At 39.7% G+C, this 27,096-nt stretch overlaps 3 protein-coding genes across 4 annotated transcripts; all 3 read left to right on the plus strand.

Annotated features, from left to right (window-relative positions):
• The first annotated feature begins 230 nt into the window (after nucleotides 1-230).
• LOC103353368 (uncharacterized) lies at nucleotides 231-4,390 on the plus strand. Of its 2 annotated transcripts, none has more exons than XM_008276306.1 (10): nucleotides 231-329; nucleotides 498-800; nucleotides 911-961; nucleotides 1,063-1,098; nucleotides 1,209-1,325; nucleotides 1,427-1,463; nucleotides 1,570-1,610; nucleotides 1,698-1,748; nucleotides 1,831-1,943; nucleotides 3,139-4,390. In XM_008276306.1, exons 1-10 carry the CDS (start codon nucleotides 281-283, stop codon nucleotides 3,268-3,270), a joined length of 930 nt encoding a protein of 309 aa, XP_008274528.1. In that variant the 5' UTR covers nucleotides 231-280; the 3' UTR covers nucleotides 3,271-4,390. The 2 variants fall into 2 exon arrangements, with proteins under 2 accessions (XP_008274528.1, XP_008274529.1); XM_008276307.1 differs by having other exon boundaries at nucleotides 1,209-1,319.
• A 78-nt stretch (nucleotides 4,391-4,468) lies between these two features.
• Nucleotides 4,469-14,178, plus strand: nrgnb (neurogranin (protein kinase C substrate, RC3) b). The gene is made up of 8 exons (XM_008276353.1): nucleotides 4,469-4,532; nucleotides 4,741-4,938; nucleotides 5,015-5,091; nucleotides 5,219-5,262; nucleotides 6,388-6,611; nucleotides 10,557-10,573; nucleotides 12,022-12,223; nucleotides 13,594-14,178. The coding sequence occupies exons 2-8, from the start codon at nucleotides 4,785-4,787 to the stop codon at nucleotides 13,647-13,649; spliced, it is 774 nt and encodes a 257-aa protein (XP_008274575.1). The 5' UTR covers nucleotides 4,469-4,532; nucleotides 4,741-4,784; the 3' UTR covers nucleotides 13,650-14,178.
• A 3,738-nt stretch (nucleotides 14,179-17,916) lies between these two features.
• hepacama (hepatic and glial cell adhesion molecule a) lies at nucleotides 17,917-26,950 on the plus strand. The gene is made up of 7 exons (XM_008276308.1): nucleotides 17,917-18,016; nucleotides 20,333-20,680; nucleotides 21,757-22,038; nucleotides 24,447-24,537; nucleotides 24,818-24,885; nucleotides 24,987-25,057; nucleotides 26,171-26,950. Exons 1-7 carry the CDS (start codon nucleotides 17,917-17,919, stop codon nucleotides 26,531-26,533), a joined length of 1,323 nt encoding a protein of 440 aa, XP_008274530.1. The 3' UTR covers nucleotides 26,534-26,950.
• The last annotated feature ends 146 nt before the right edge of the window (nucleotides 26,951-27,096 follow it).

A 27,096-nucleotide genomic window follows, 5' to 3' on the forward strand; every position in this document is an offset into this window, starting at 1 on the left:
GTGTGAATATCATCATCTTTCCAAAATGCATTTGCCCTTTATATTTGCAATTGTAATTTACTTTGCAGGAAGTCATGTGCAATAAATGGAAAGTTATGAATTATTTTTACACAGCTCTACACTGTAATTTTGCACTTACCACTTCCTGTGCAAACCAAGGGTTGGAAAATATATGTGAGCACGTCAGTGGGTTTGTGCAGGTGCAACCGCTGCCATACTACTAGAAATATTCAGTTGCTTGTTTTGAAGAAAGAAGAAATTAGTAAAACAGAGAACAACAATGAAGATCTCAGTCCACTTCACCTTACTCGTTTTTTGGTTGGCACGAGGTACAGTATTCATGTTGTTTGTGATTGCTATGGATTTTTAGCAGTTTAGAGTGTTAAACATGTACTCACATATCCGAAAATGCAGTCAGTTGTAAAAATTGTGTTTTGTATGACAGGCAGCATAATGTTTTCTTTCTGTAAAGTAGTTAAGAGGTTTTCTCTTTGCAGATTTTGCGAGCTGTGTTAATATGAAGACGCCCGTTGATTTCTTGACTGTAGAACTGGGAGACTCTCCTACATTAAACTGCACCTACAATTGCTCCGCTGGATTTGTTCGTGGTTGTTGGAGTTATGCAGACAACTCCGGTTGTCAAGGGACATTGAGCAAAAGCAACTTTTGCACAATGTCTCTTCATCTATCAAATGTGTCCACTGAAGATCTCAGAAAGAACTACACATGCTACACAGTAGATACAGACGACCCTCTACTTCCACAAAAAACTATGCGTATCGTTATACTTCAACTTCAAGGTAGATTAATTTTATTATATGCAAATCAAGATACAGATATAGCTAGTGAAACTTAAACATACAGAAGTAAACAATTACAATTTTTCAATGTTTTTGTTTAATTTTTCTAGCTCAGAGTGACCCAAACTGGACAGTCAACCCGAGGACTGAAACAAAAAATGGTGAGGAACTGTGTTTAAGGATGTTATTCATATAATATTACACATATTTTTATTTTTGTACCATTATATTTAATTAATACCATGTGATCTACATTTTTCAGCATCTCTTCCAACTCAGCCAAACAGTTCAAGTGGAGGTATGAAGGCTCTTAGAAACACTGCTTATATGCTGATAATTATTTACAAGTAACGTTTTCCTTTCTGTCCAATGCAATCCAGGTTAATCTTGTTGTTTCCATGTTAACAGGAGAATTTACTGGAATTAAGGTTCTTGCAACTGTTACAGTTTTAGTGGCCACAGTTCTTGCAGCACTGGCTGTTTATCTGTGTTTGAACCGGAGCAAACAGAGCTGGAATGGTAAAGGTGATTATGAAATATTATAGTTTGAACACGCATTTGCTGTAAAAAGCAGTAAACACAAATTTATCTCGACAGCATTGTACTGACGATGTTATGTATTCTAGGGGAGCCCATTGTGTCAAGATTGAGTGTGAGTACCAGGTGAGTAAATTTAGAGAAACGCACTTTTGTTAACTCTTCGCTGAATTGCCTTTAAAAATTTTCAAAATATTTTATTTGTTAATTTCTTTATCGGCTCTTTTTTCAGCTCACCACAACCTCCACACGCTGTTCTCCTCCCAGTGAAGGGTAAGCAGTTTAGAATATCAGAGGTAAGAGGAAAGATTCTCAGCTTCCAAACTAATTCCTGGCATTTATATCTGTCAAATTTTCTAGGGACACAGTCGACACAAAATGAAAGAGTGACTCTGAGGATTCCTCAAGCAGGTAAGGAGATCTCTCAGCAGTACCAGCACACTTCTTTTCTAAGTGACTATTACTGATAAATTGAATAATTTCTCTGACTCAGATAATGACAGTGATACTGAGGTTCCATATGCCGACATAATGATCACTGTTCGTGGCGTCAGCACACCGGAGCTCACTCAGGTTGGCTACTTGGCTGCCGGGGATCAAAAAGAGGTGAGAGAGGAGACTTCAAAGTCAGCACATTTGTCACTTTTATCCAACTGAGGCCCAAATTCACATGACAACTTATTCTCCGCTGTCCTAGGAGCAGGTCTTTGCTCCATAGATCATATACCTGTACATGACTCTAAAGCTGGCACAGAAAATGTACGAAACTGCCACTGCGATGGCTTATAGTTTATGGCTGTTGATGCTGCACAAGGAGGCTCAATGTGTGCCTGCAATATAAAAGCTTCAGTGAATGAAAGGGTACTTCGCCATGCTTCAAAGCCAGCTCAAGGCTCAGATGAAAAATAGGGCTTTAGAGAGCATCGGTCACGTCGCCAAACAAGACACTTTAAAACATCTACTCATTATTTTATCATAGAACTACTTAAGTTTTACTTTACCTATTAATTTATTTCATTTATTTTATTTTTTTTACTTTACCTATTTATACAGTTTGCACATTTCATTATAAAAGGGATGGAATTGCATAAATAAACTAACCTCCAGTATCACCACAGCACGATGAAGCCAGGTTTGGTTTGTCAGGGTATTAAAATTAGATGTTTTCCGTCACGACATCAACTGACAATGTAATTTAAACATCCTGCATTTATATACACTACAGTACTATTAATGTTTATTGAATGTTTGGAGTACCATTTTGCCCCGTCTTTATGAACTTTTCTCATATTGTTTGATTATCGATGTAAAAGAGGATATTATTTGTTAGAATTTAAGGTTGTTTTTAGGATTTATGGAGACTTTCTGAACCTGGATGTATCATCAGTAAACTCACAGGGTTAGTTGCCTATTTGTCGTTTTTTTAAATTTTATGGTAGAAACTACTACATGATGAATGCAGAATTTATTTCAGAGGGGTTAGAGTACAATGTATGAGTTTAGTTAGATTTACCTGTTAAACTGGCAATTGTTTAAAGGTTTTAAACAAATATAATTTTTAATTGATTTTAATGCTGTCTGCATATTTGCATACTGCAGGGTATACATGAAAACCTAATAAGCTGTTTTTGAGTAAAATAAGTGGATACTTAATGTTAATGTGTTGCTGCTACTTTTAAATACATCACATAAAACAACCATTATGTTAGTAACGCTGATAATAATATCTATGAGCACTAAGGGAAGGCTGAGCTATTCTTGCAATTCCCAACATGCTACATTAGTTCTTCTCTGCTTCCAGTGGTGGGGAGATGAATCAAGGTCCCACCTGCAGGCCTCACGTTCTGCCGACAGACTGCATGTGCCTCAGTCCAGAGAGGTCAGCCGCAAGATGAGCACCAACTCTGAGTATGCAGTCATCACATATGCCTGACTGAGGTTGCTGCTGCAAGAGGAGGAGAAAAAAAAAGAACACCTCTGGTTTCCTTATATGAGTATTTACACCAGTGGGGTTGTTAGGCCTGGGTATCTGAGGCTTTAACCCTGAATGTTTTATGAATATCCCCCAAGTTTTTCTGTTTGCTTGCTTGGTTGGTTGGTTGGTTGGTTGGTTGGTTATCCAAAGTTAAGAATAATTGTCAAAAAAAAATAGCTGTGGATCTATTCATGTCATTTCAGTCATGCTCAAATAATCAATCATGGCTTCATAGTATTCAATAATGTTATGGCATAGCTGATCAAAAATACTTATATATTATTTTACTGTTCAAAAAACTCTGATCTGTTTGCTAAATATTTTTCTGTCACATCAACAGTTTAAACATTGAAATTTCTCTGTGTTACAGTCTCACAGTAGGATATTTACAGAATTGACATGATGAGAATTGGTGCTTCTCATAACTACATTTAATCACAAAAGTAACTAAATTTGGCAACAGGTGGCCAAGCAGCAACCAAAACACATTTGATTGTTTTACTGTAAACTGCTGTAAGTTGTTCTGATTAGTGTTATTTATTTGAGGATATTGTGTTACTGGACTTTACAGGTGAACGTTTTCACCTCAACAGCCCCAGCATCTCTATTTAAAGGGTCAGTCACCCAAATCACTATTAAATCGAATTTTTGAAAAATAGTTCCACAGCATATCTTTACGTGTAAATATGACTGTAACTATAACTGTGGAAATCATCATGAATTAGACCAATTATAAGGCAAACAATTTGAACCACTGGTCTAGCAATCTTACACTCTCTGTGATATTAAATTTAAACATGGGCTAAGCATAGAAAGAACGTGGGATGACCTCACTTTGTCTGGAGCAGTGCTTCATAATGTGTGTACATTTTACATTTCATTGTGAAATAACTTCAGAATGGGGCACAGCCCCCACAATGTGCCAAGATCCCAACAACTTCATGCTTTACAAGATGCCTTTTTTGATACTTTTTAAAAAATGTACTTCTTATATCGTTATGCTTGCGTATACCTTAGCGTGTGATTTGTGTATAATGAATATTTACATTAATAAAGCCATTATTTCTTCTGAGTTTTATGGCGTTTGGGCTTTCTCGGTATCCGTAGTTAGATCCGTTGCTTAGAAACAGACATCAACAAAACACAGCGGTTACTGTTGTTAGATTTAGCCAAACATTCAAGAGTAGCTAAAGGTGGACACGAAGTGCAAGTACTTCCAGGTAAGAAATTCCTTGTGTCGTGACATTTTATTTATTTATTTATTTCAATCTCACTCGAAATTGTCGTTTAAGTGGCGTGGCGGCCATATTTAAGTACAAACGCTGAGGAAGCTAACGTTGTTTAGAAGGTATTAGCTAGCTACTCACCTCTTCTACGCTACACATCAGGAATTCAGCAAATTACTGAGAAAATGTCGATTTTTCCCAGTCAAATCAAGCTGTCACGAAGGTTACAGCCCCCCTCCAAATAAAATGTCAGTGCCCTTCTCCAACACTCACCTGCGGGTCCCACGAGGGTTTGGTGCCGTCCTGGAGGGACTGGCCCGAGAAGTCCTGCGAGACCAGCCAGAAGACATCCCCACATATGCTGCACACTACTTCGAAACTCTTCTCAAGCAAAGAGAAGGTAACTGTAACTTTTATAGGTGATGAAATGCCATAGACTGCTGTCAAATATTTGTCCTCCTTTTCTCTTCTGGCAGAGACTGGCATGGACCCTGGTGAATGGGCTGCTAAACTGGAGGACAGGTTCTACAACAACCATGCATTCACCTCTGAGGTACAAAATTAATCTGCAGTACAAACTTTGGTTTTAAGCCACTGTTCTCTTCATACTTACACATTTTGTTTCTGTTTATCAATTGCTCTCTACTTACTGTCATGGATTTGTTGTATTTATCCCCCAGACTGGTCCTGAAAAAGAACCACCAGCAGAAGTGACCACATCCAAGTGAGTGTTCCCTTAATGTGCAGCCAGGATCATCAGCAGAGGGAGAGGATGAGCATGAGGGACAGAGCAGTGACAAGTAGTGAAGAAAATACAGCATTATTTTTTCATGTTTATTACTAAAAGGTTTGTTGGAGTCATTTGGTGTGAGGTTATTTCTGTATACAAGGTTGTCATTTTTGTTCTGATTAAGAAAACTATAAAAATAGAAGAAGTAGAGAAACAACAGTGACAATGCAAATTTACCTAGCAAGTTTAAATATTAAGGTTTAAACCCTACAGGATTATTTATGATGTGAATTCACCAGAATGATAATGATAATAATAATACTTATAAAGTGCTTTCCAAGACACTCAAAAATACTTTAGAAAGTAGGCAAGAACACAAAAGATAAATGTAGAAAATGGAGAAAGGGAAATATAGGAAAATGGGTTATTAGTTGTAGGCAGTGTTGAAAAGATGTGTCTTTATAGATTTCTTGAATATGGAGAGTGAGATGGATTCTCTGATGCTTATTGAGAATGAGACAAACAGAAACAAAAAAGATCACAGAAGTACTGGACCAAATGTGAGGAAAAGTGGCCACAAATCAGACCTGTGCAGCCTCAGATTTAGAGATAACTTAAGAATAAAAGACATGTATTATTGCAATGGCACTTAGTAGAGGTTTTAATATACATGAATTGTTCCATTCTCCTAGAGGTAGTTGTTTTTCAAAGGTCAGTAAATATTTTTTGTGCATTTATTTAAGTCATGTATATATTTAATACAAAAATGCAACAGCATATATTAAGTTGTCATTGTGTAATGCGGTCCAGTCTCATGCTTCAACTTTTCAGAGAGCTCCAAGTAAAAAGCCTTTCAAGTGAAAATACCTTGTGGAATAAAGGCCCGGAAGTAGTGCAGAGATTCAGCTCAGCACTAAAAGCACTGTTAGATTTGCAGTGTCAAGGTTGAGAAGAAAGAGCAGAACTGATGGAGATGAGACCGCCAGCTGCAGGAATACAGTCACAGGTTACAGCTGAATGTGATGTTTTGACAGAGCAACACTGTTATCATTCAGAATGTCTCTTGCCATATTCAGCATTACTCACATCAGTTCTTTCACGCTATTTTGTACTTTTTAGAGAAAAATCAGATGAATCTCAACCTGAAGACGAGTCGAGTCATTCAGCGGAAGCCTCAAATCTTTCCACCGCACAACCCTATGTATCTGAAAAGGCTGATTTAACTGAAAGCACAGATGAAGAAGAAAAACTCAACATTACAGAGAAACACACTACTTCAGTGGAAACAGAACTTTCTGAAGAGGAGCCACTTAACAGGTTCCCAAATGCTGATATACAGTCAGGTGAACAGAGCGGTACAAAAGAGGAGAAAGACACAGCAATAACTGCAGTTGATCAAATAGACAGGGCAGCTAAGGAAACAGAAGGTAGCTCTGTTCCAGACCAAAATACACCACAGTCTGAGTTAGAGCCCACTGACCCGTTGCCATTTAGAGGAATTTCAAATGAAGATGTGCACACTCAGGACTTAGGAGTTGGGAAAGATGAAGGAGGTGTTGAACAAGAAACTGCACATGTCGATAAGGAGACTCTAGTAGAAGAGGAGAATGATGAAGTTGCAGAACCAGTGGAGATTTTTCCATATTCCGGCCTTGCTGATGTGGATGTGTGTGCTCAGGAGCTAGGAGTGGAAAAAGATGAAGGAGGTGATAAACAAGATACTGAAGGTGTGGATAAGGAGACTATAGAAGTAGAGGTAAATACTGAAGTTGCAGAACCTGTTGAGATTTTCCCATATTCTGGACTTGCTGATGTGGATGTGTGCGCTGCAGAGCTGGGAGGAACAGAGACAACAATGAAAGGAGAAGCTGAAGATGATACGGCTGTTGTTAAAGAGGAGGAAAGTTTAAGACCCCTGCCTGAGGAAAGTGTTGCAGATTCGGCAATGTCTCAATCTGAAATCACAGAGGGCAACCAACAAGAGGCAGAAGATCAGGCAGAAAAAACAAAGGAGGAGGAAGGAACAGAGACTGAAGCTTCTTCTGGGAAAACACATGAAAGTTTAGCTCATATTGAGGGAAGTTTAGATGGTAATATTATACCAAAAGAGGATTCTTTGGTTGAGATTAGCTTTGAAGATGTTCCAGAGGCTCAGCAGATTAATGAGAAACAGCCAGAGGAAGAGGGTTCAGTCGATGTCTCACAGACTGAGATATTAGAAATGCAACATGAGGAAGAGCCCAAGGTGCTTAGTGCAAGTGCAACAAGCCAAAATATAGCTGATACAGAAGACCACCATAAACCTGAAATAGAGGGATTCGAAAAGGATGTTAACTCTGAAGCAGAGGAAATGGAAAGTCAGCATGAGGCATACGATGTAATGAAAGAAAGGGTGCACACAAATGACTCTACTTTAAGTGACAATGATGATGAGAAGAAAGAAAAAGAGGTTAAAAACATCAGCTCATCAGATCAGCCCACCACTGAGACAGAAAAGGAGAACCAAGACGACAAAAGTGATTGTAGAAATGAAGATAGCGAGAAGATAAGCAACAGAAAATCTCACCAGAATGAGGATTCTGAAACAGAGCCGCAGTCAAATGACCCTAATTTTAAAGAGGATGAGACGACAGACGCAGTGGGAGGAGATGAAGAAGAAATATATACAGAAGGTTGCAGTGAGATGGAGGATCAAGAAATTAATGATGGTGGGGCAAAAAATAATTCATCACAAGTAACCCAGTCAAATACATCAATGACTGGAATGGTGGCAGAGAATGAAAGATTTGAGGAAGGCACACTACTTCTTCCAGAGGAGAGTCAGAGAACACTTGTAGAGTCACAGCCAGAGGGCACAGTGGAAGAAAAAGAGGTCACATCAAAGGACACAGAGGAACTTACAGAAGGAATGATTGATTCTGAAGTACACGAGGAAAGTGACATAATGCAAGGAGAGGAGAACATCAGCCTTTCTCGTGGTGCTGATTGGTCAACTTCTGGCCTCCAAGGAGAGGAAAAGCCACCCGAGGTAGAGGACACCACAGAGCCTGCAGACAAGAGTAGCGAAAAGGTAATTGCAATTATTCTTCTCAGTGCTGAATGCGAAAGATGAGTCATCCCTTTTATTTCGCACATTTCTTTTATGCCTCAAAATTCTAAATGAACATTATTACACTGATAAAATATCCCCGAGTGTTTACCATTTGGTGCCATGAATTGAATATAACAGACGCTGTATCATCTCACTTCATCTCCTACACATTCATCAGCAGACTGAGGCTAAATGTTTGAGACAGAGATGGCTTTAGGTAGGCTACAGTCTGCTCTGCTTCCATTCCTGTCTCAGGTAGCCTATATAAATAAACCCTTCAAGGACGAGCCCGATCAACACTGGCCTTTTTTTTTTTTTTCCTCCCCTGGACTCTCTGGGGGTAGGTGATTGAAAATATCTCCAAAATAGTTCATTTTCCGGATGACGTATGGTGGTTGTCATTGACTATCACCTTAACTGAAATGTACAGAAATTTCTGTCTCAAAGTTGAGCCTAATATCCGTCTGTGTCAAAATATGAGCTTTCACTCCCCCCCTCCCCACATGCTCATAAAAACTGTAATACAGCAGCTTTTTTAGCATCGGATCAACGCTCCTCTCGGGAGCCTCTGCAGCCTCCGCAGATTGATACTTGATTCGGTGATCTATCATCATAAAAGACTGACGAAACAATTTGTGAATTAGGCCTCTAACATCTTCACTGCTGTCACAGTTAGCCTCGTCTGATTTGTCTGGACCAAGAGAGCTCCAAACACACAGGGAGGGAGTGTAGGAAGGGGTACTGAGAATGTTACTATGGTAACCCCTCACCATCCTGCTCTCTCTAAGTGTCGTCATGGAATTAATAGGAGATGGTGATGCTGATAGTTGCTAGGCACCCTCTGTATCAGTAATCTACCTTTAATAGCAGTTTCTACCTGACTGATTAAACAGTAAAATATCACTTTCTGTGTTTTTTTGTTATGCGCTTACTCAATGGTAGCATTTATTTCAGCTGAAACAAAACCGCTATAAAACTGTACAGTATGTAGGCCATCTATTCTAACAGTGAAGTAGCAGCACTATCGCAGATGCCTTGCCTTTTTTTTTTTTAACTTCTACGCCTTTAATTCTCTGCCTTCAAGTGCCCACAGTGATATTCCTATTCCTTAATTATCTTAAGTGGATTATTACTGTGTTAGATACACTAATGATGAAGATAACATGGCACTAACTGTCTAATGATTCATTGCAAGCAGATTTAATTACACAGTGATTATAATTCTCCATAAATAAACAAAGTGAACTGATTGATAAAGCCAGCCAGCTCGGTGGAATCAGGCGTGTGCATAACTTAACTGTTTGAATGGTTAGCAAAGCAGCAGGAGTGCATTAATGTCAGAGATATAACTCAGATAAATGGATGTTTTCTGTTTCTCTCTCTCTCTCTCTCTCTCNTCTCTCTCTCCCTCTCTCTCTCTCTCTCCGTCTTGTCTCTGAGGCTGGCAGAGGAGTGTGGGCGGCCATACCAGCTGGGATCAGAGGGATGGAGAGGGCTGTTAGCTCACTCTGCCTCTAATAAATTTATAACACCTCCTAGTGTAAAATAGTCCAAGATGCTTACACAGTTTTATTTTCACACTATTAGTGGAATTTGAAAGTCAGCAATTATTGTTTTCTGACCATCTGGCTTTTCCATAGTATTTCTATGTTGGTCATTTGTGTTTATTTGTGGAGTTTATTATTGTAACACTGCAACTTGTGAGTTTTCATGATGCTCGATGCATTCGGTAGTCCCTTTTCTCTGATTCACATCGAGACTGCATGAGTTTCACCTGTGAAAAAATGGTCCGAACTTTAAATGGCTGAAAGAGAAATGCGCAGATGTGCCTGTTTCGGTTAGTTGGGTCTTCAGGTTGCACTCTGTGAACGTTGAGGTCTGTTAAAGGTTTATAACAGTAAAATGAACACAGTAGGTCAGCAACCTTAATGAGCCTGAAAAGATGGAACACATGCTGTTATGTTTGTAGGAGGTCTCTCTTTCTCTCCCTCCCTCTTTCTCTCTTCCTCTCTCTCTCACTCTGTGCGTGAGCGGGTGTTACTGAACATACAGTGATTGTTAGTAAGAGCCAGTGAGGCATCTGTATTTTACCGGAGACTCATTTAAAGAGAGCTTTGCTTGGTCCACATAGAAATTGAGGCGCACAAGTCATATTAGGTCAACTCACCCGAAGACTGAAGCCATCTCTGAGAGTGAGAAATGGACTGTCACAATGTAAGTAGAAGCTTCAGATTAACTTTTTTTAAAAATACATTTTTAACCACTTCTCATTTTTATCAGTAGATTCAGATTTGGATAATACAATTTGTTAGTTATTAATGTTAGTTGCTGGTGTTTGGTTGTCTTCGTATAGCATACTGCTTTGTGTTCTTTTTGTCTGTTCAATTACAGTGCAATATTTACCTTATGTGGATTTATGACTCTCAAATAGTGATTCTTTTTACAGGCCTATTATTTATTTATTTTTTAAAGGCTATTTACATCAGAAGTGGATAATATGACCTAAGATTTGCATCAGAATATTTCAAATCAGTCTGTGTCAGATTCAGTCTAAGGACCCCTGTGGCAATAAATACAATCAGACCCCTGAGAAGGTGTGTTGCCAAAAAAAAATCCAGTGCAGCACCCCTGAATCTCTGTTGCTGCGAAAGAGCTGGAATCTGGCTGCTCAGTGAGCAGTCAGACAGAGAGGCTAATGAATGCTGGCTGAACAGGTGGGTGGTCACACTCCTACACTGGAGGGGTTTCACTGGAGACATGATGCACAGCTTCAGCGAGGCAGTGGGATGACAGTGGGATCGTTCAGTGGGCTGCCTTTGTGTGAAATGTCAGTCTGTTACCATAAGCAAAGCACGGGGTGTAGCTGATATGTGTTCGCCACACAATTTGAATTGGTGTTTACATAACTTGTCGACAGCCTTGGCAATGTTCCACTGACAGTTTGTGACAAGCCAGAATTTCTCTTCTACCCACCCCACGTTTCCTTTGGGACGGCGGATTCTGTCCTCTCAGTGTCTGAAATGTGCAGCCGGTGCGACTGCAGCAATATTTTCGCTGGGTCATCTTTTTTGGCCGAATGTCGCAAAGCAAGAAGTTTGTTTGTTTTTTTGTTTTTTTTTTGTTCCCCTGAGAGATTACTTTAAGCCTAACCCTTTTCAACTATGAAATCAGTTTGTTTGAAAGTGTACGAAATACCTTTTAAATATTCCAACATGCAGCAATCTTGTACACCAACCTGGTTTCTTTGTGCGATTATTGCTCAGTTTTGAAATCCGTAGTTCTGCTAAATGTCAAATTCTGTGGCTTTTCTCAACCTTTCCTATAGTAAAAAATAAAAATAAAAACGGTGAACAGTGGTAACCCACTACAAAACAGACTGACTCAAACCAGCAGTGTTTTGTACAGTTCATGACGAGAGGAGAAAGAGCGAGGAAAAAGCAGTGAAAGTGGGGTATTGACCTCCTGAGAACTCCACTGAAGTCATGAAATAGGGGCGAGCCACTCTGCAAGCACAAAAAACAAACTCCTTTACAGTTAACGTCACAAAAAATGGTATATACAGTCTGAGACTTTCGCAGCGTTTCATAAAGAAAACATCCCTGCATGATCATGTCATTTGCTCTCCCACTGCGATCAGCTACTACCTTGTGGTCCATCAACAGGAGGAGTGCAGCCGGCCCCAAGAGGAGGAGGACATCATGGACATTCCTCTGGATGACCCCGAGGCCAACAGGGCTGCCGCCAAGATCCAGGCTGGGTTCCGTGGCCACATGACCCGCAAGAAGATGAAGCCGGAGGACAAAGCAGAGGGGGAGGAGGTGAGCAGCACTGGGGATGTGCTCAACGGCAGCCAGGGGGACTCAGGTCAGTGGTGTAGAACCAAGGGATAAGATAAGTCCCATAATGCCAGTAAAGAGGGCATTATGGCTAGTGACTATGGTAAGAGAGGCTCCCATCAGGAGCTGTAGCCGCACTAGATGACCTAAGGTAAGTGTTGGGGAACTTAAGTAACTTATTTGACCATAGAGAGCTTCTTAAGTCTAGAAATAATATGCAAATTAGGCAAAGTGCTAGTTTGATGTTTAAAAGCCTGTCCTGCATGCTGCTTGGTAGAGCATTAGTCTTTTCTCAGCCTAACACTTGAGCATAATAATGAAGCAACATAAACTGATGTCCCATTTTACACAGCAGCAAAAGAATCCATTTAAATGCTATACATAATTAAATACACCTATTAGAGCCCCTTATGGCTTAACCCAAGTGTGATTAATGCAATACATAACTGAGTGACTCATTTAATTACCCCATAGGGTCTACAGCAACAGATGATTGAATCTTTCAATTAATTTTTCCGTTAAAGGGGATCTGCTTCTAGATGTGCTGCTAAATCACTGGAGACAAAAGATGTTTGTCGGAGTTCAGTTTACTTGGAAAATGTCAGGTTACATTATCACAGCATTTACCAGTTTTTATTTTCTGCAACTGTGGGGACTGTTTCACCACAAGGAAAGGTTGCATTTAGATTTGCTTTTATGCTTTTACAGACCCAAAACTAAGCATTTGAGCAGATGACAGCAATACAACATAAAATTTAGAAAGCTCCCACAAAATCTTTTGAGTTTTTTTTTTTTTTTTTTTTTTTAAACTTAAACCACCAGAAATGTGGATGACACAGGTTCTGTGAAAAGATAAAGTCTCCAAATTTCACCTTTACCTATAAGACAAAGCAGAATTTTCTTTGGGGACGTTGTTGGCACAAGGGATCTACGTCAATGATTCTGGCTAACCCAGTTGCTGGCTGCCGTGTATCCCTATGTAGGAGATGTATTTATAGCTCCAGGTGCATTAGGTACAGTATATGCTTCAAAGGGCCGAGCAGAATTAATGGACCTGTCGGACTGGAACTGAGCATCCCGAGCACCTCCCATTGGGGGAGACCCCCTTTTCACAACACAAGTGCTCATCAATTATGTCAGCCATCATAGGAAATTAGGTCCCGCTGTGCTTTAAAACTTATAGAGTCATTTCTGTTAAGTATATACACATAGAAAGATTCATCTTTCTTAAAAAAAAATGAATCTTTCATTGATAGCATACAGTTCTTAGCAGATCCACCCACAAGTGTCCTCATAGTTTGCGACGATCCTTTAACCTTGACCACATTTGCGAATACAGAAACTGTTCTTTCCATGTTCTGCGGTGCTTAACTGTGCCTTGCCTATTTCTGTTTTTAGAGACAGGAAGATCGGGGGCAGTAGAGAGAGACGACACATCTGTGCCAGAACAGTGACGCCCCTGTCCTGACCTGGATGAACAGAAAGACGGGAAGCAAGGTAGTGAGAGATGGCTGGCATACGCTGGCTAGGCTGGCTTTCAGGCACACCTTTTTACCCCAGGAGTCATTTTCTTTTTTCACACAAATTAGCAGTAGACAATGAACAGTTTTTTGAGGGCGTGTTATGTGAATTTTGTGAACTTTAACACTCCTTCTCTGCTTCTTCAGCAGCCTCATCAGTACGGATGTCTTTGACCCAGAATTTGCAACTCACTGCATGTACTTGTGAAACTTCTGGTAGTGTGCTAGTTTTTAGATGATGATCTGTGAATGTGAAAATGAATGTCCTCTAAATGCTAAACAGGGCTTTTTTTGGATGGATCAGTTCATACCGTCTGTGTATAAACCTTGTATGCATCACTTTTGGTGACTAGTGGCTTAAACTATATGTTATTTTGCATTGTTTCCTGATGTGCTTGTATCTTGACTATTATTTATCTATTTGACTTGCTTACAAAATGATTAAAACATCAAAAGAGAAGTAGCTATGAATGTTCTATTTATTTATTATCTTTTCGAGCACATTAGTAAGTTCTCTTCACATTTTCAAGCATTTTCTATAAATCTGATCTTCCACAACAGTAAGCATGCAGTAATTACACTTCTCTCCAGATGCATTTGGTACAGCTTTACCTTATAAGACATTGGTTCTATATGCTCTGTTGTTGTGTTGGTGGGTTTTTCTTGTTTGACTTATGTTAAAATCAGGTGTGTAGAATTCCATTGTCAGAGTTTGTAGAGCCTTCATGCTTTAAAACTAACTGAATAGTACCTTGCTGAATTTTGGTGTAGAGTCATGGCATTACACTAATAAATCCACCTTAAATATACAGTGAAATGTCTGTTTTAAACGTCATTAATTCAAGGATGTGTTTGTTGCAAACGGTAGCCTTTGTGCCACCTCCATCTCTGTCCTTGGAGAAAAGGGTAAAAACTAAGTGTTTTTTGTGCAGCATTACAGGAGCCCGCTCCTTTTTTTCTTTTTTTTTTCTGCAGTGTAAGTAGGGCTGCTAATTGCAGAGAGCAGGTTTCCATGAAGCTGAAACAATGTTTTGTCTCATCAGTGATTCTCTTACACAAGAAATCTCATGAATAATTCACAACGTTAAACTGTATTTCTAATATTTAGCTGTAGCTGCCAGTTATTCCAGACAAATTAATTGAGATTTGTACTAATAATATCTATTAGATAAGGCCATTTAAATAATTAAATTGCTCACAGTTTCGGAGGCTACACGCACAGAGCTGCAAAATGTTTCCTGCCTATCAACAGGTGCATTATCATAAACATTTCCACCACCGAGTGACGTCTGTACCTGTCGAGTATTTTTTTACAATACACGCCGTATTGCAATAAGGCTGTTTGAATCACAAAAGAACAACACAATTTTGCTTCTTCTGCCGAGGCAGTCTTGTTCGCGTTATGAGAAACAGGATAGAGCATCTTCAGTCTCCCAGTGCTCCCACTCAGCCCACCCACACACATCTGAGCCACACAGCACACTGCACAAACTCAAACTGCACATGCATTCTCACACAGGAAAAACACAACCCATACTTTAGCATGCTGATCCCACTCAAGTCACTCATTCTCGCTGTGACACACACGCACATCGCTGGTTGTGTCACCAGCTGTAGAGATAGGACGAGCAAGATCTTGCTTGCAGTGGTTTTGCAAAGCCAGAGTGCAAACACTTCCTTCTCAGGCTGACATTCCTCCTCCACCACAATCTCAAACGCATCCTCTATGGGTTTTACATGGACCTGTTCTTTCTTTTCTCCTACTCAGTCCCGAAGGTGCCATGGCCACGTTCTCCTGTCTCTTTAATGACTGTGGGTGAACAATCAATATTCTGCACACCTCCAAACATAGCACAACACCCACTTTGTGCTTTAGATTGAATTCTAAAAGTGAGGGAAAAGACAGGTTTTCCAAAAAAAAAAAAAAACGACCCTGGATTTCATGTAAGTCACAGTATTAATAGATCATCATGTGAGCCAGTTTGTAAAACACATGGTAGCCTCTCACATACCAGAGAGAAATAGTTCTGTCCGCTCCCTGAACAACTTATTAAGCAGAACCTGGACTATTTCAGGAGTAGATCATAGCGAATATCTGCTTGGCTGGTTCATTCTAATTCTCAGACAGCTTGTCAGTGAGAAAAGATCTCCTTGGTCTCCTGGGTGATAATTAGAGATGAATAAGCCAGGACAAACAGCAGGGGGCGCAATTATCTTCTTTCCAGTGGTTATGCCACTGGCCTCGCCATCTTAGGAGAGATGGCTTTTTTTTTTTTTGTACTAAGTAGGTTACACAACTGAGGAAATAATGAGAGGATATAAATAACTTTATTGGACCTTACTGCCACAGCTGCATAAGCAACACCTGGTAGTAAATCACCATAAAATAAAGCAATCCCTGTCCAAAGACAAATACATCAAAGGATATCAGCCTCATGTGTCACAGACTGCAAAGACACATTTTGTCACTTAGTGTTCACGAGGATGACATCAGTCGTGTTGTGGACCAAACGTGACAATGGTTTCTGTCATAACACGTTCGCCCAAACTGACCGAGACACACAGGCTCAGTCTGTTCCCCGTCTCTCTTTCTCCACTGACTTGCAAAGTGTCCGGCTTGATTTAGAGCGTGTTAGAAGATGAGAGGAACAGGGAGGTGCTGCTTTTAGAGAGGCCAGAGGTGGAGGGGAGAGGTTCGACTTTGATGGCTCACTACACAGGACTGTGAGCCCTGGGAGAGCTCCGGCCGGCAGCTGCAGTTCCCACAGTCCCTGTCGACCACGCTTCCTCCTCTGCATAAAACCTCCCCTTTGTCGTCCAACACAAAAATGCTCTTAAAAGAAGAAAAGAGAAAAAAAAAACACTCAGAACAAAAGATTTTCTAAAAGTGGATGAGATGACTTATAATGCAAGTGACTCATCAGTGCATGCGAACTAATCTCCAAAATAAACAGAGAAAAGATTGATGAAACATATGGGCCTTTTATACTTGGCGTCTTGTCTGATATAATAAAAAGTGACAGCCAAGCTCACAAGAAATCCCATGGCAGATTGGCAGTCAGTAGAAAGATCTGCAGCACCAAAATCCAAATTTGGCTTTTTATAATTATGCATTTTTGTCTTTCTATTGTTTTATTTTGTTGTTGTTTTTCTTTTCTGAAAAGCACCTGATGTTTTCCTTTTGTTCAACTTTTGGCTCACGTGTTGCTCTCCTTTTTTTTTTTTTTTTGTCATGCATATTGGATATTTAAATGACAGGCGATAAAGAGAGCTAAAGTGGAGTGATATACAAGCCACAATTTAAATGTCAAAAAACACTTTTGTTGGCAGCCTCTCCTTAAATGTTCTTTCCTGCTGTTGATTTCTCCTCCACCACTTCACTGTCTTTACGTAGCTTCTGCGCCACCTAGAGGACAAAGTAGATACAAGTCCATCTTTTTGTGCATACTCTCGATTTGTTTTTTCCCCGTTATGTTGCGCTCAGACAGGTGCAATACAGAGGATCATGCGTCTGAGATGGTGTTGAAGAAAACAAAATGCTTCCAGGCTTGATGCTTCTGTCGGCGGCTCAGCTCCAGGTTTTGGTTGCTAAGTGACAAATTGTGAGTTTATTGCGAGGCTCCAGTTCAGAGAGGAGTTTACACAATGTGACAAAGTGGGCCAAAGGGGGGGGAATGAGTGGTTTTTCAATCTCAGACATTTCAGAGCTTTAAGTGGGCTCCTCTTAGACCTGCTGAAGCACAGAATTTCTTCCCAGCAGGGGTTTTGTGCAAAGTAGCGCAACTCCATATTGAATTTAAAGCTCAGATGGTTTACTTACAAAAAAAATACTTTTTTTTTTTTTTTTTTTTTACAATCTTTGAATAGTAAAAGACACTTTAAGATAAATAACTGCCCCCCAAAAAAGCAAACACTGTTTTCTTTGAGCTCTGTTTTTGAAAGGGCAACGTGGAGTGGAAAAGAGGAGCTCATCTACACTATGTCTCTGTCTCACATGAACACACACACACAGACACACACACAGTTGGCTGTTGTTGGCCGTGACTGGGGTGCTGTGAGCAGAGTGGGGCTCAGTGTGACCAGGCAGAGGCCAGTGTTGCAGGCAAGCAGGCGGTGGGGAGAGTGTTGAGCCGCAGAGACGTGCCCAGGGTGGATAAACCATGCTTACTAAGTGGGAGAAAGACTCTGCCCAGGACACAAGATGAAGGTGGAGAGGAAGCCCTCCTCTACAGACGACAGTTTCACTGACATTCCTCCGCTACTGACGCTCCTTGGCCTCCTCCTCCTCCTCCTCTTCACAGGTAAGTCCAAACATCTGTTTTCATATGCAGTGGAAAGATGGTGAGAAAACTCCTAGAGGTTGCTATGTGTTGTATCACGTCTAATCAAGTGGAATTGACTTTGAAATAGCCAGATTTATCAATATAAGCTAAGAAAAGCCTGGCTGGGCCTTTTATCAGTAGTTAGAAATCCTGTCATTATCTTTTTTTAATTAGTGTGTTCATATACTGGACTACTTTGTTTGAATACTTTATTTTTGTGACACCAGAGCAAAACTCACATCCTTGCTCTCATTGAAATAAAGCTAATCCAGGTTAAGTTCATCGCAGATGCTTTTCTTTCTTGTCCTTGTGTTCAATGGGTATGCAGCACAATGGATTCGTTCACGGGTACTGCTCAATATTGAACTCCCATTTTAAGCTCAAAGGAGCCTGGAGAGGCCATTGAAGGTGTGTAAGAAGGGGACATATAGGTTAAGTGTGATGATTAAAAAAAAGTTCTGTGGAGAGCTGTTGAATTGGGCCTGCTTTTGTGCGTGGGAAGCTTCGGTTGAGTTCATTCGAGTAGTGATCAAAAGTCGAAAGTTTTTTCACGTGAGGATTTTTTTCGGTTTAAAAAAATGTGTGGTTTGATTGCAAAATTGTACCATGTAACCAGTTTACCCAACGAGGCCAGTTTAGGTTTTTGAATCACTGGATCCTGTGTCTATCTCCAACTTCACCAGTGACAAAGAATTTTTCTCTCTCTCTCTCTCTCTAACCCTCTCTCACTCTTTTCAAGGGAGGAAACTAGTCTCAACAATCATGCCCTTTGTCTTATTGCCTTGGCAACCCCTGTCAGGCGGACCAAATGGTTACCACGGCATTGAGGCGATGCCCTACTAACTGCCTCACTGCAAAGAATAGTGAACAGTGCAGAGTCCCTCTCTCCTCTCTCTCTCCTGGGTTGATCTCTCCATCACTGAGGCCGAACAGTAGGATGCCCCTCACAGGCCCACGGCCAATGTTTAGACCTCCATGTGTCCAGCTACAGCTGAGTTATAGGAACCTCCACTGTGAACATAATAGCTTTGCTGTGTTTGGTTTCCTAGACAAGGCGCAGCTATAAAAGTTGAAATGTGTCTCTCACTATAATACCTTATTCCTGCATCCCTGCAGGAGGTGAAGGACAGCTGGGGGACACAAATCAAAATTAGTGTATTGCTTGTTCACTCCAAGAGGTCGTGAGGAATTCCTTGGGGGGGAGGAAGGTTCTGAGAAACAGATTCAGGATCAAGACATGACTTAACATCTTGGACCTGAGTAAAAGCAAACGTGTGCACATGTGAGTTTGCTTGCATGCGAAGCATACAATAAGCTGACTAATGAGTGTTGTAAGGCAAAAAAAATCCTGGAATTCCTGATCACTAAGCCTGCAAAGAAGAAAAAACATCCAAGAGCTAAAAAGTGAAGGCCCTTTGTGATAGAATCAACTTAAAAAGCACTTGTTTAAATAAAAAATAAAAAAAAGAATCAGGATGTTATTCAATGTTTTACTTACATCCAAAATGAGTGTTGTTAAAAGTGGATAAAAAGTGACCCTTATTTATTATTTTTCTCATACAGAAACACAAAGTTTTAAGCAGTGGTGGAAACAACAGTGGAATCCCCCCTTGTAGGATCCCCTTTTCTATTCTAATAATGAATAAAGTCTGGAAAAAAAGGTCCTCCTGCACATGTAGGTCAAGTGCAAGCATTTACATATTCAGAATTAATGACCTCTTGCATCTTAATAGTGAGTGGTGACTGTGGAGATCTTGTTAAAAGCAATTAGCTGCGCAAATAAAATGTGCCTACAGTCCAAGAGTCACAAGTTAAAGTACTCAGTTTTAACAATTTTACCATTGATATTTCAAGTTAACACATTTTTAAGCAGAAAATAAACCAAGTAGAGGAATATGTACAATATTTTCATGCAAAACACAATGCCTTGTGTGTAGGGAGGAAAAACGAATCTCACAAATAGCACTATGTCAGTAAAATTAAAGTGCCTAATTAATGATCTGGAACCGTGTAAATGTTATTTTCCACCCCTGCTGCACAAAACCATTGTCTTATTGTGGTTCTGATTTTTCATTCATGTTTGCACTGGCAGTAATTGTATTAATTAGCGTTGCAGTAATTTGTATGGCTGTTGCATTGTTTCTCAGTTTGTGATCTCCGCTCGTTGGCGGAGCATCAAAGGCTGCTAAGTGACTGCTTTCTGTCTCCCTAAACAACACTGTACCCTCCTTGTATTCTTTTCTAATTTGCTTATTAGTTCAAGTTCTCACCAGTGCGTCTTTGCCGTTTTTACAGGTGAAGTGTCCGGAGTGAATGTGACCAGCCAAGCCCAGGTGGTGAGGGGCACAGTGGGCAAGGAGGCCCTCTTATCAGTCAGCTACTCCAGCAGCAGCTCTGACAAACCTGTCATTAAGTGGCAGCTGAAGAGGGACAAAGTGAAACCTGTCACTGTTGTACAGTCCATAGGAACAGACATCATAGGGAACCTGAGGCCGGAGTACAGAAACCGCATCCTGGTGTTTGAGAATGGCTCGCTGCTGCTTCACAACCTGCAGCTGTCAGACGAAGGGGCGTATGAAGTGGAAATCTCCATCACAGATGACACCTTCACTGGAGAGCACTACATTGAGCTCACTGTGGACGGTATACAGAATTACTCACTTTTTAAGAGAGCTGGCTGTTCAGATGATTCAGAACATCTGAGCAATCAGGGCAGGACACTGAGGAGGAGTTATGAGCTAAAAGAAAATCGATACAATTTGAAAACACACTGTAAAAGCTGAACACTGCAATGTTTGGGGGGGTTTCTAGCAATTTACTCTTGTTACTGTACAGCTTCTCCCTGTTTTGTGAAATTACAGATAATAACTGCTAAAATCATTTTTAAAAAGTAATCATTTATATGTAAATCTCAGTTGTGTTAACCAAGTGTTCCTGATTTAAATGAGCAAAAAATAGCATTGTTTTGCAGATATTTCAAACAAATAAATACATTTAAAAATGTGATGACAAGGATTAAATTATTTTAAATAATTTTTAACTGTCATTTTACAGATTTTTCCTGTTTGGTAAAATACAGATACGAATTGTTAAATTGCAGAACTAAGTGTTCATCAAGTGTTAATAAAACCCTTAAATAAAACAGGACAAAACTTGAATAATTTCCTCAACAAAAATCTGTATTTTGCAAATGGCAATTTCTTCTTTTACAATGTTTTATCATAAAGTCATTAAAATAAATAAATAAATAAATAAATAATAGCTATTTTTCAGATATTTGCCATTATTTGAAAGAAAAATATATAATATATTAAGGATTGAGAAAGGTAAATAAACTTGAACTGTTATTTTGTGTGTTTTACCTTTTTTTTTGCAATTACTTACCATAAAATGATACTGTTTTACTGTATATAAAGCATCAAAAAATATCTTTACAGACATATTCTATTATTTTCACAGATTTTATAGCTTTTGTTACAGATTTCTTTTTGCAGTGTACATTATCTTGCTTAGACAGACTTTATCTCTAGTTCTGTAGTTTACTTTTTTAAGGGAATTGTACAAAGTTATTCACAGTCTTGGTGGTGTTCTTTTAAAGACGCTAACTTTGATTGCACCCATCAGTTGTTCATAAATAACAAGAGGCCCGTCACCCTCTCAAATGTTTTGAATTTAAATCTCAAGCCCCCTCTGTGTCTTTGTCCTGTCATCCTCCTCAGTTCCTGTCTCCAAACCTTACATCCAGATGATGGCCTCTTCAGTCCTGGAGTACAGCGAGTACTTCAACCTCCACTGTTCCCACGATAACGGCACAAAGCCCGTCTATGGCTGGCTGAAGGGAGGCAAGGTGCTGAGCAATGACTCGCGACTGCTGCTCTCACATGACCAAAAGGTGCTGACCATCTCACGCGTCCTGATGTCAGATGACGACGTTTACATCTGCACTGTGGAAAACCCCATCAGCAACATGAAGAGCATCCCTGTCAAGCTCACTGTCTACAGTAGGTGGCACGTTACACTGGTAGGATCTTAAGTTATACAAGTTGACATTAAGAATGAGGAGATGATGGTATAGTAACATCTGGTAGGATAAATGTGCAGGAAGTACTTAGAATACGTATTATGTGGCAACACTAGAGTGTAGAAATAATCCACTACTAGGGAAAGCTTTGGATTCAAATGCAATTATTAACATCAAAATGTACCTAAAGTGTTAAATGTGAAAGTGCTCAGTAAGCTGAATGTCTTTAGTTGGTGTTATATTATTATATGTATTGTGCAATTATGGTCTTATTACCTATGCTAATGACCTGTAACAGCTTTTACTGTATGTTTTAGGTGAGATATCAGGTAGTTTACTCTATAAAAATGCATTATGTTAATCTGCAAAGTAACTTGACTCTAAAAAGTAATTCAAAGGACCGATTCCCTTAACTTATTAAATGCATGGTTACAAGATAAAATTCCAATTTACTGATTTTGATAAATCTCTTAAGTTGCAAACATTATTTTGATGGGTTGGGTTGACATAATGATGTTGCATTGACTTAATATTTGATGTAGTTTAAACTCAAATTTCTGCATTTGTAGATTTAAGACTAAATTCAGGTTGAGATTACTGAATCAAATTGGCTTGATAACTATGTTTTTTCTTCACCTTGACATCTGGATTTCAAGTCCCATCCCAAGATTATTTTTCACATTTTCCAACTTAAAGCTTGTGCTCATAATTATGGTAATTAACCCTTACGCGCTGTTCATATTTTATGCCTTCACAGTACTATACAGTAGTACAGTAGCATCATAATGTGAAGAATTCCTGTCAAGAATTCCCTCATAGTAAGTCTCTATACCAAATGTTAAACTACAGATCTATTAACATTATCTAAATAGATGACATCACATCAATAAATGTAGATTTAAAAAATACATATAACACATGGCCTCTACAGTTTCATAGTTTCAAGATTCCCTAAAACTACAATTTTCCTTGAACCACATTTGAACCACCAATTTGTGAAATTTGACCCAAAACACCCTCAGTGTACAAAAAAACTGTAGCACCTGGACAGAAGTATAACATTTAAAAATATTTTCATTTTCATGTATTTTGGATCACTGTAGGAAAAGTCATCAAATTTCAGGCTAAAAGACGTTTGGGGTATTTTTACTGCTGTCAAATGTCAAAACGGGTCAAATTTGACCCAAAACAATATGTAAGGGTTAAATACATAACATTTAAAAAAATGTTTTGAATAACATGGAAATACTAATTGGAACAACTTCATTTTTAGGAGTAATCAACCTAAAAACTTTTGTTTATGCCACGAGTTATTAATTATGTTGTAATTAACAAACCTTTGATCGCAGAAGAAAAGCCAATTCCTAATTGTAGTCTGTTGGTTGAACATAATTTCATTAGAAATTGTCCTAAATCAAAAAGATTGATGAAACTATTATATTGACTTTTTCTGTCTAGCCCCAGTATTTTTTAATCGTGTAGAAAAGTAAAATGCTATGATTTTTAGCTCTGAAATGGATTCGGATTTAAAGTCGAAATGCAAAGTACTCAAAATTGTACTTAAATGAGTAAATATACTTTTCTTACATTCCACTGGTGGTTTTTAGGTGTAATTATTCCTGTCAGCACTCCCAGCAAATTTCCAAATATGTGCCCAGTGAAAATTATGCATATTTCATCTCATTGTTCACAAACCCTCCATTTATTTTCAGCAGCCAGCAGAAGCAATTATCATCTCAGGCTGACCCGTACACAAGCACGCCGGCCTCCCTAACAATGTTGTTTACAACGAGCGCAAATCCAGGCAGTGATTGTAACAGAGTTGGCTCAGAGCGGCAGTCACTGGGCGCCAGTGTAGTGCCACATGTCGGGCTGAGGGAGAGGGAGAGGCAGTTCTAATCCAATGAATGGACAGTTATTTATGAGGAGAGAGAAGAAAAAGAAGGCAGGTGGGGAGGACGCTTTGCCTCAGTGGACCTCAGTAATCCTGACTTCATTATTGCTGTACTCTGATGTGCTGCATGAAGAGACAGCTACAGGCCCTCAGACTGCTCTCTGTTCCCTCTGCATGCACAGCAGCGTGGCACAAAGTGACTACCTTAATGTGCTGCATGACTGCTCACTATTCATTCCAACATACTCAAAACCTGGTGAGCGAAGTACAAACCTATGCCGTGTTTCATTTCCTTGAAGTTGCAACCTCATCTAATCCTGCAAACCGGGAGGAGGGGGGGAGAAGAGGAACAGACTGGCAAAGGTTTTATTAAAAATGTGACGTTTCTATATGTGAAACAAAAGTTCAGTCAGAGTGTTACTGACACAAACCTCTCGCTTTTATTCTTTCCTTCTTTGTTTTCCTGTCTACTTCTCTGTATCACTCGGGTTTAGGACGGAGCTCGCTATACATCATCCTGTCCACCGGGGGCATATTCCTCCTAATCACCCTGGTGACAGTGTGTGCCTGTTGGAAACCTTCCAAGTAAGGCCCACTCTTTTACCTCCTTCTCTTTTCCCCTCTTTTCTCTCCCCTTCTCTTTCTTTTTCATTGGCTTTGATATTGCACTTAAGGATGTGGCTAGAATCTCAAGTAGCTCAGCTGTGTCGCTATAATGTAACACCAGGGACATTTGGTGGTAGTATGACAGTGAACGGTGACTTGTAGCTTGAATGAAAGGTCCCTCAGTGCCAAATTTTAGGTGTGTTTTTTCTGTTGGTTTGTTTGTTTGCTTCTTATGTTTTGATTCATTTTTCTGTCACAGAAAGAAGCACCGACCTGTCCCCCAAAGAGCTCCCATCTATGTGGAGCAAAGTGAAAACGGCCATGATGGTGAGCAACAGGAACAGCTGTAAAAACATGTCATGCAACGCAAATTACAAACTTAAATTGTGATCAGAATGTCAATCAGTACGATAACACATCTTTTGCAGTTGATGTTGTACCTAAACCAACCACACTTGGTCGAAGAAGTCCCATGCCTCTTTATGTTCTCAACGAAGACGTAAGTCAGTCCTTTATCTAAAAATTTCCATTTAGCAGCTTTGCAACAGTAAATGCAACAGTTTCCAGCCATGTCAGAGGCTCTGGTAGACGTCAGCATAAAAACACGCTCAGAAGGAACACAGAAAAATTGTGAAGTCATGCAGGTATAATGTATTATGTTCCCCATCCGTCTTTTATATGCTAGCATGCAAACATTTGCTAATCAGCTCAAAGTACAGCAGTTTTACATTTTTTATTTAGTCAAGTAAACTTCCATAATCAATAATACTGTAGGGATTTAACCTTGCTATTGAATTTAGTCTGGTAAATTAGCATTTAACATGATTATCTACGATTTTAACTTTAATATTCAGATTACTCGGGCTAATTTACATTATAAACAACTGTTTAGGGTCTTTATTTGCAAATTTGCAGCCTCAGCAGTCTTGTTAAATCTTATTTGGGTCACCAGCTGTTAATTTAAATGTGCTATATAAATCACTGACTCAGCCTGATGGAGCTAAATGAAAAATTAAATGACCGTGAAAGCTGTTCTTCCTGCAGAAACTATGAACGTCTGTACGACAGCTCAGTGCACAAACATTAACTTCCTTGTGGCATCACTGAAAAAACAATGAGAATGCTAATCGGTTATCAAAATAAAGAGTTCATTTGCAAAAACAGATAACTCTATCTTCACAAACCTTCAGAAAACCCACTTTTCCACCGTCTGCCTGAGACAATAACAATCAAACTTAAGTTCATTTCTACTGAGTCAAATTCACTCAACTTCAGTTTGATATTATCTCAAGCAAACAACAAAAAATACGTTTTCTGAAAATCTACAAAAATAGAGTTATCTGTTTTTGCAAACTCTTCAAATAATTCCCTGAAAGCCAAAAAATGCTGGTGCTGGAGCTGGACGTAAAGTCAGGGGATCCTCAAAGTTATTAGGATTCATTCAAGTGCTGCACTGACCAACAGACTGCCATCCATAGCCTCATGGTTGTAAAAAAAAAAAAAAAAAAAAGCTAATGTTCTGGTACAAATATTGGCTTCTTGACATGATTATTATAACTAAACCAAAACATGTGACGGTGACTTTCACACGTGTATCATCATCTCATTTCAGGAGACTCTGGAGCGTTTGGAAGAATGTTCTGGCAACACTGTCAGCCAATCAGAAATCAGCATCCCTGCTACTTATGCTCCAGTCCTTCCCCCTTCCTCCAACAGAACTGAGCGGCCTATCTGGTCTGCCCCGCGCAGGTACCCCCGTAGCCCCTCTCCTCTTGCACAACCTCTTCCTCAGCCCCTCCCAGGTCCTCCCCTGCGCCCCATCCGCTCCCCCGCTCACTCCCCAGGCTCATCTCCACGCAGTTTCAGCCCCATAAGAAAGGTCCGTACTCCGGTGGGCATCCCGACCAGCCACCTGCCTGTAGAGGCCGAGTGCACAGATCCGAGCGATCAGGATCACTGTCCATCGCAGCACTGACAGCTGCTTGGAGATGTGAAGTCTACGTGTAGTTTGTTGGTCTTTTGTTGCATTCTGCCATGAGAGTAATGGATTTGATGCACTAGAGTAAGAGATGAGTTCACTTTCAGCTAACTGTCTGTCTTCATAATCTGTTATTTATCATCTCTTTTCTTGTGGCTATGCACAGTATTTCTGTGGTCTCGTGATTATATCCTTATAAGAAAAGTTATATCCTGTCCACCAGCTTGTAGTATATCTTGTATATGAGGCTGAGGCAGTAAAGAATTTCAAGTTCTGATATATATTTTGCTCCATGTTGAATTATGAATTTTACCGGGACGTTTTGATATGTGCCTGTACATATGTAAGTTAATAGTTTTTAAGGGTTGTTTGTTTTGTTTTGTTTCTTGTCAGTGTCGTTTGTTCTTTTAGGCAATTAAACCACACACTGTATTCTGATTTCACATTAGGTCATCTTATAACCTCAGGTAATAAACACGATTGAAATAGTTGTGTGTGTCGTCTGCTTTCTTAACAATCGACACCACAACTTTTCTTACCTGATGTCTGCAATTTATTAT

Source organism: Stegastes partitus, unplaced genomic scaffold (genome assembly GCF_000690725.1).
Source record: "Stegastes partitus isolate 25-593 unplaced genomic scaffold, Stegastes_partitus-1.0.2 Scaffold69, whole genome shotgun sequence".
Taxonomy (NCBI): domain Eukaryota; kingdom Metazoa; phylum Chordata; class Actinopteri; family Pomacentridae; genus Stegastes; species Stegastes partitus.

Excerpts from the sequence above, each read along its gene's own strand:
- LOC103353368 (XM_008276306.1), top strand. The coding sequence starts at position 281 with ATGAAGATCTCAGTCCACTTCACCTTACTCGTTTTTTGGTTGGCACGA. Across the intron at positions 1,749-1,830 it reads TCTGAGGATTCCTCAAGCAG|ATAATGACAGTGATACTGAG; the intron begins GTAAGGAGATCT and ends TCTCTGACTCAG. Across the intron at positions 1,944-3,138 it reads CTGCCGGGGATCAAAAAGAG|TGGTGGGGAGATGAATCAAG; the intron begins GTGAGAGAGGAG and ends CTCTGCTTCCAG.
- nrgnb (XM_008276353.1), top strand. The coding sequence starts at position 4,785 with ATGTCAGTGCCCTTCTCCAACACTCACCTGCGGGTCCCACGAGGGTTT. Across the intron at positions 5,092-5,218 it reads ACCATGCATTCACCTCTGAG|ACTGGTCCTGAAAAAGAACC; the intron begins GTACAAAATTAA and ends TTTATCCCCCAG. Across the intron at positions 5,263-6,387 it reads GCAGAAGTGACCACATCCAA|AGAAAAATCAGATGAATCTC; the intron begins GTGAGTGTTCCC and ends TGTACTTTTTAG.
- hepacama (XM_008276308.1), top strand. The coding sequence starts at position 17,917 with ATGAAGGTGGAGAGGAAGCCCTCCTCTACAGACGACAGTTTCACTGAC. Across the intron at positions 22,039-24,446 it reads TGTCAAGCTCACTGTCTACA|GACGGAGCTCGCTATACATC; the intron begins GTAGGTGGCACG and ends ACTCGGGTTTAG. Across the intron at positions 25,058-26,170 it reads TTTATGTTCTCAACGAAGAC|GAGACTCTGGAGCGTTTGGA; the intron begins GTAAGTCAGTCC and ends ATCTCATTTCAG.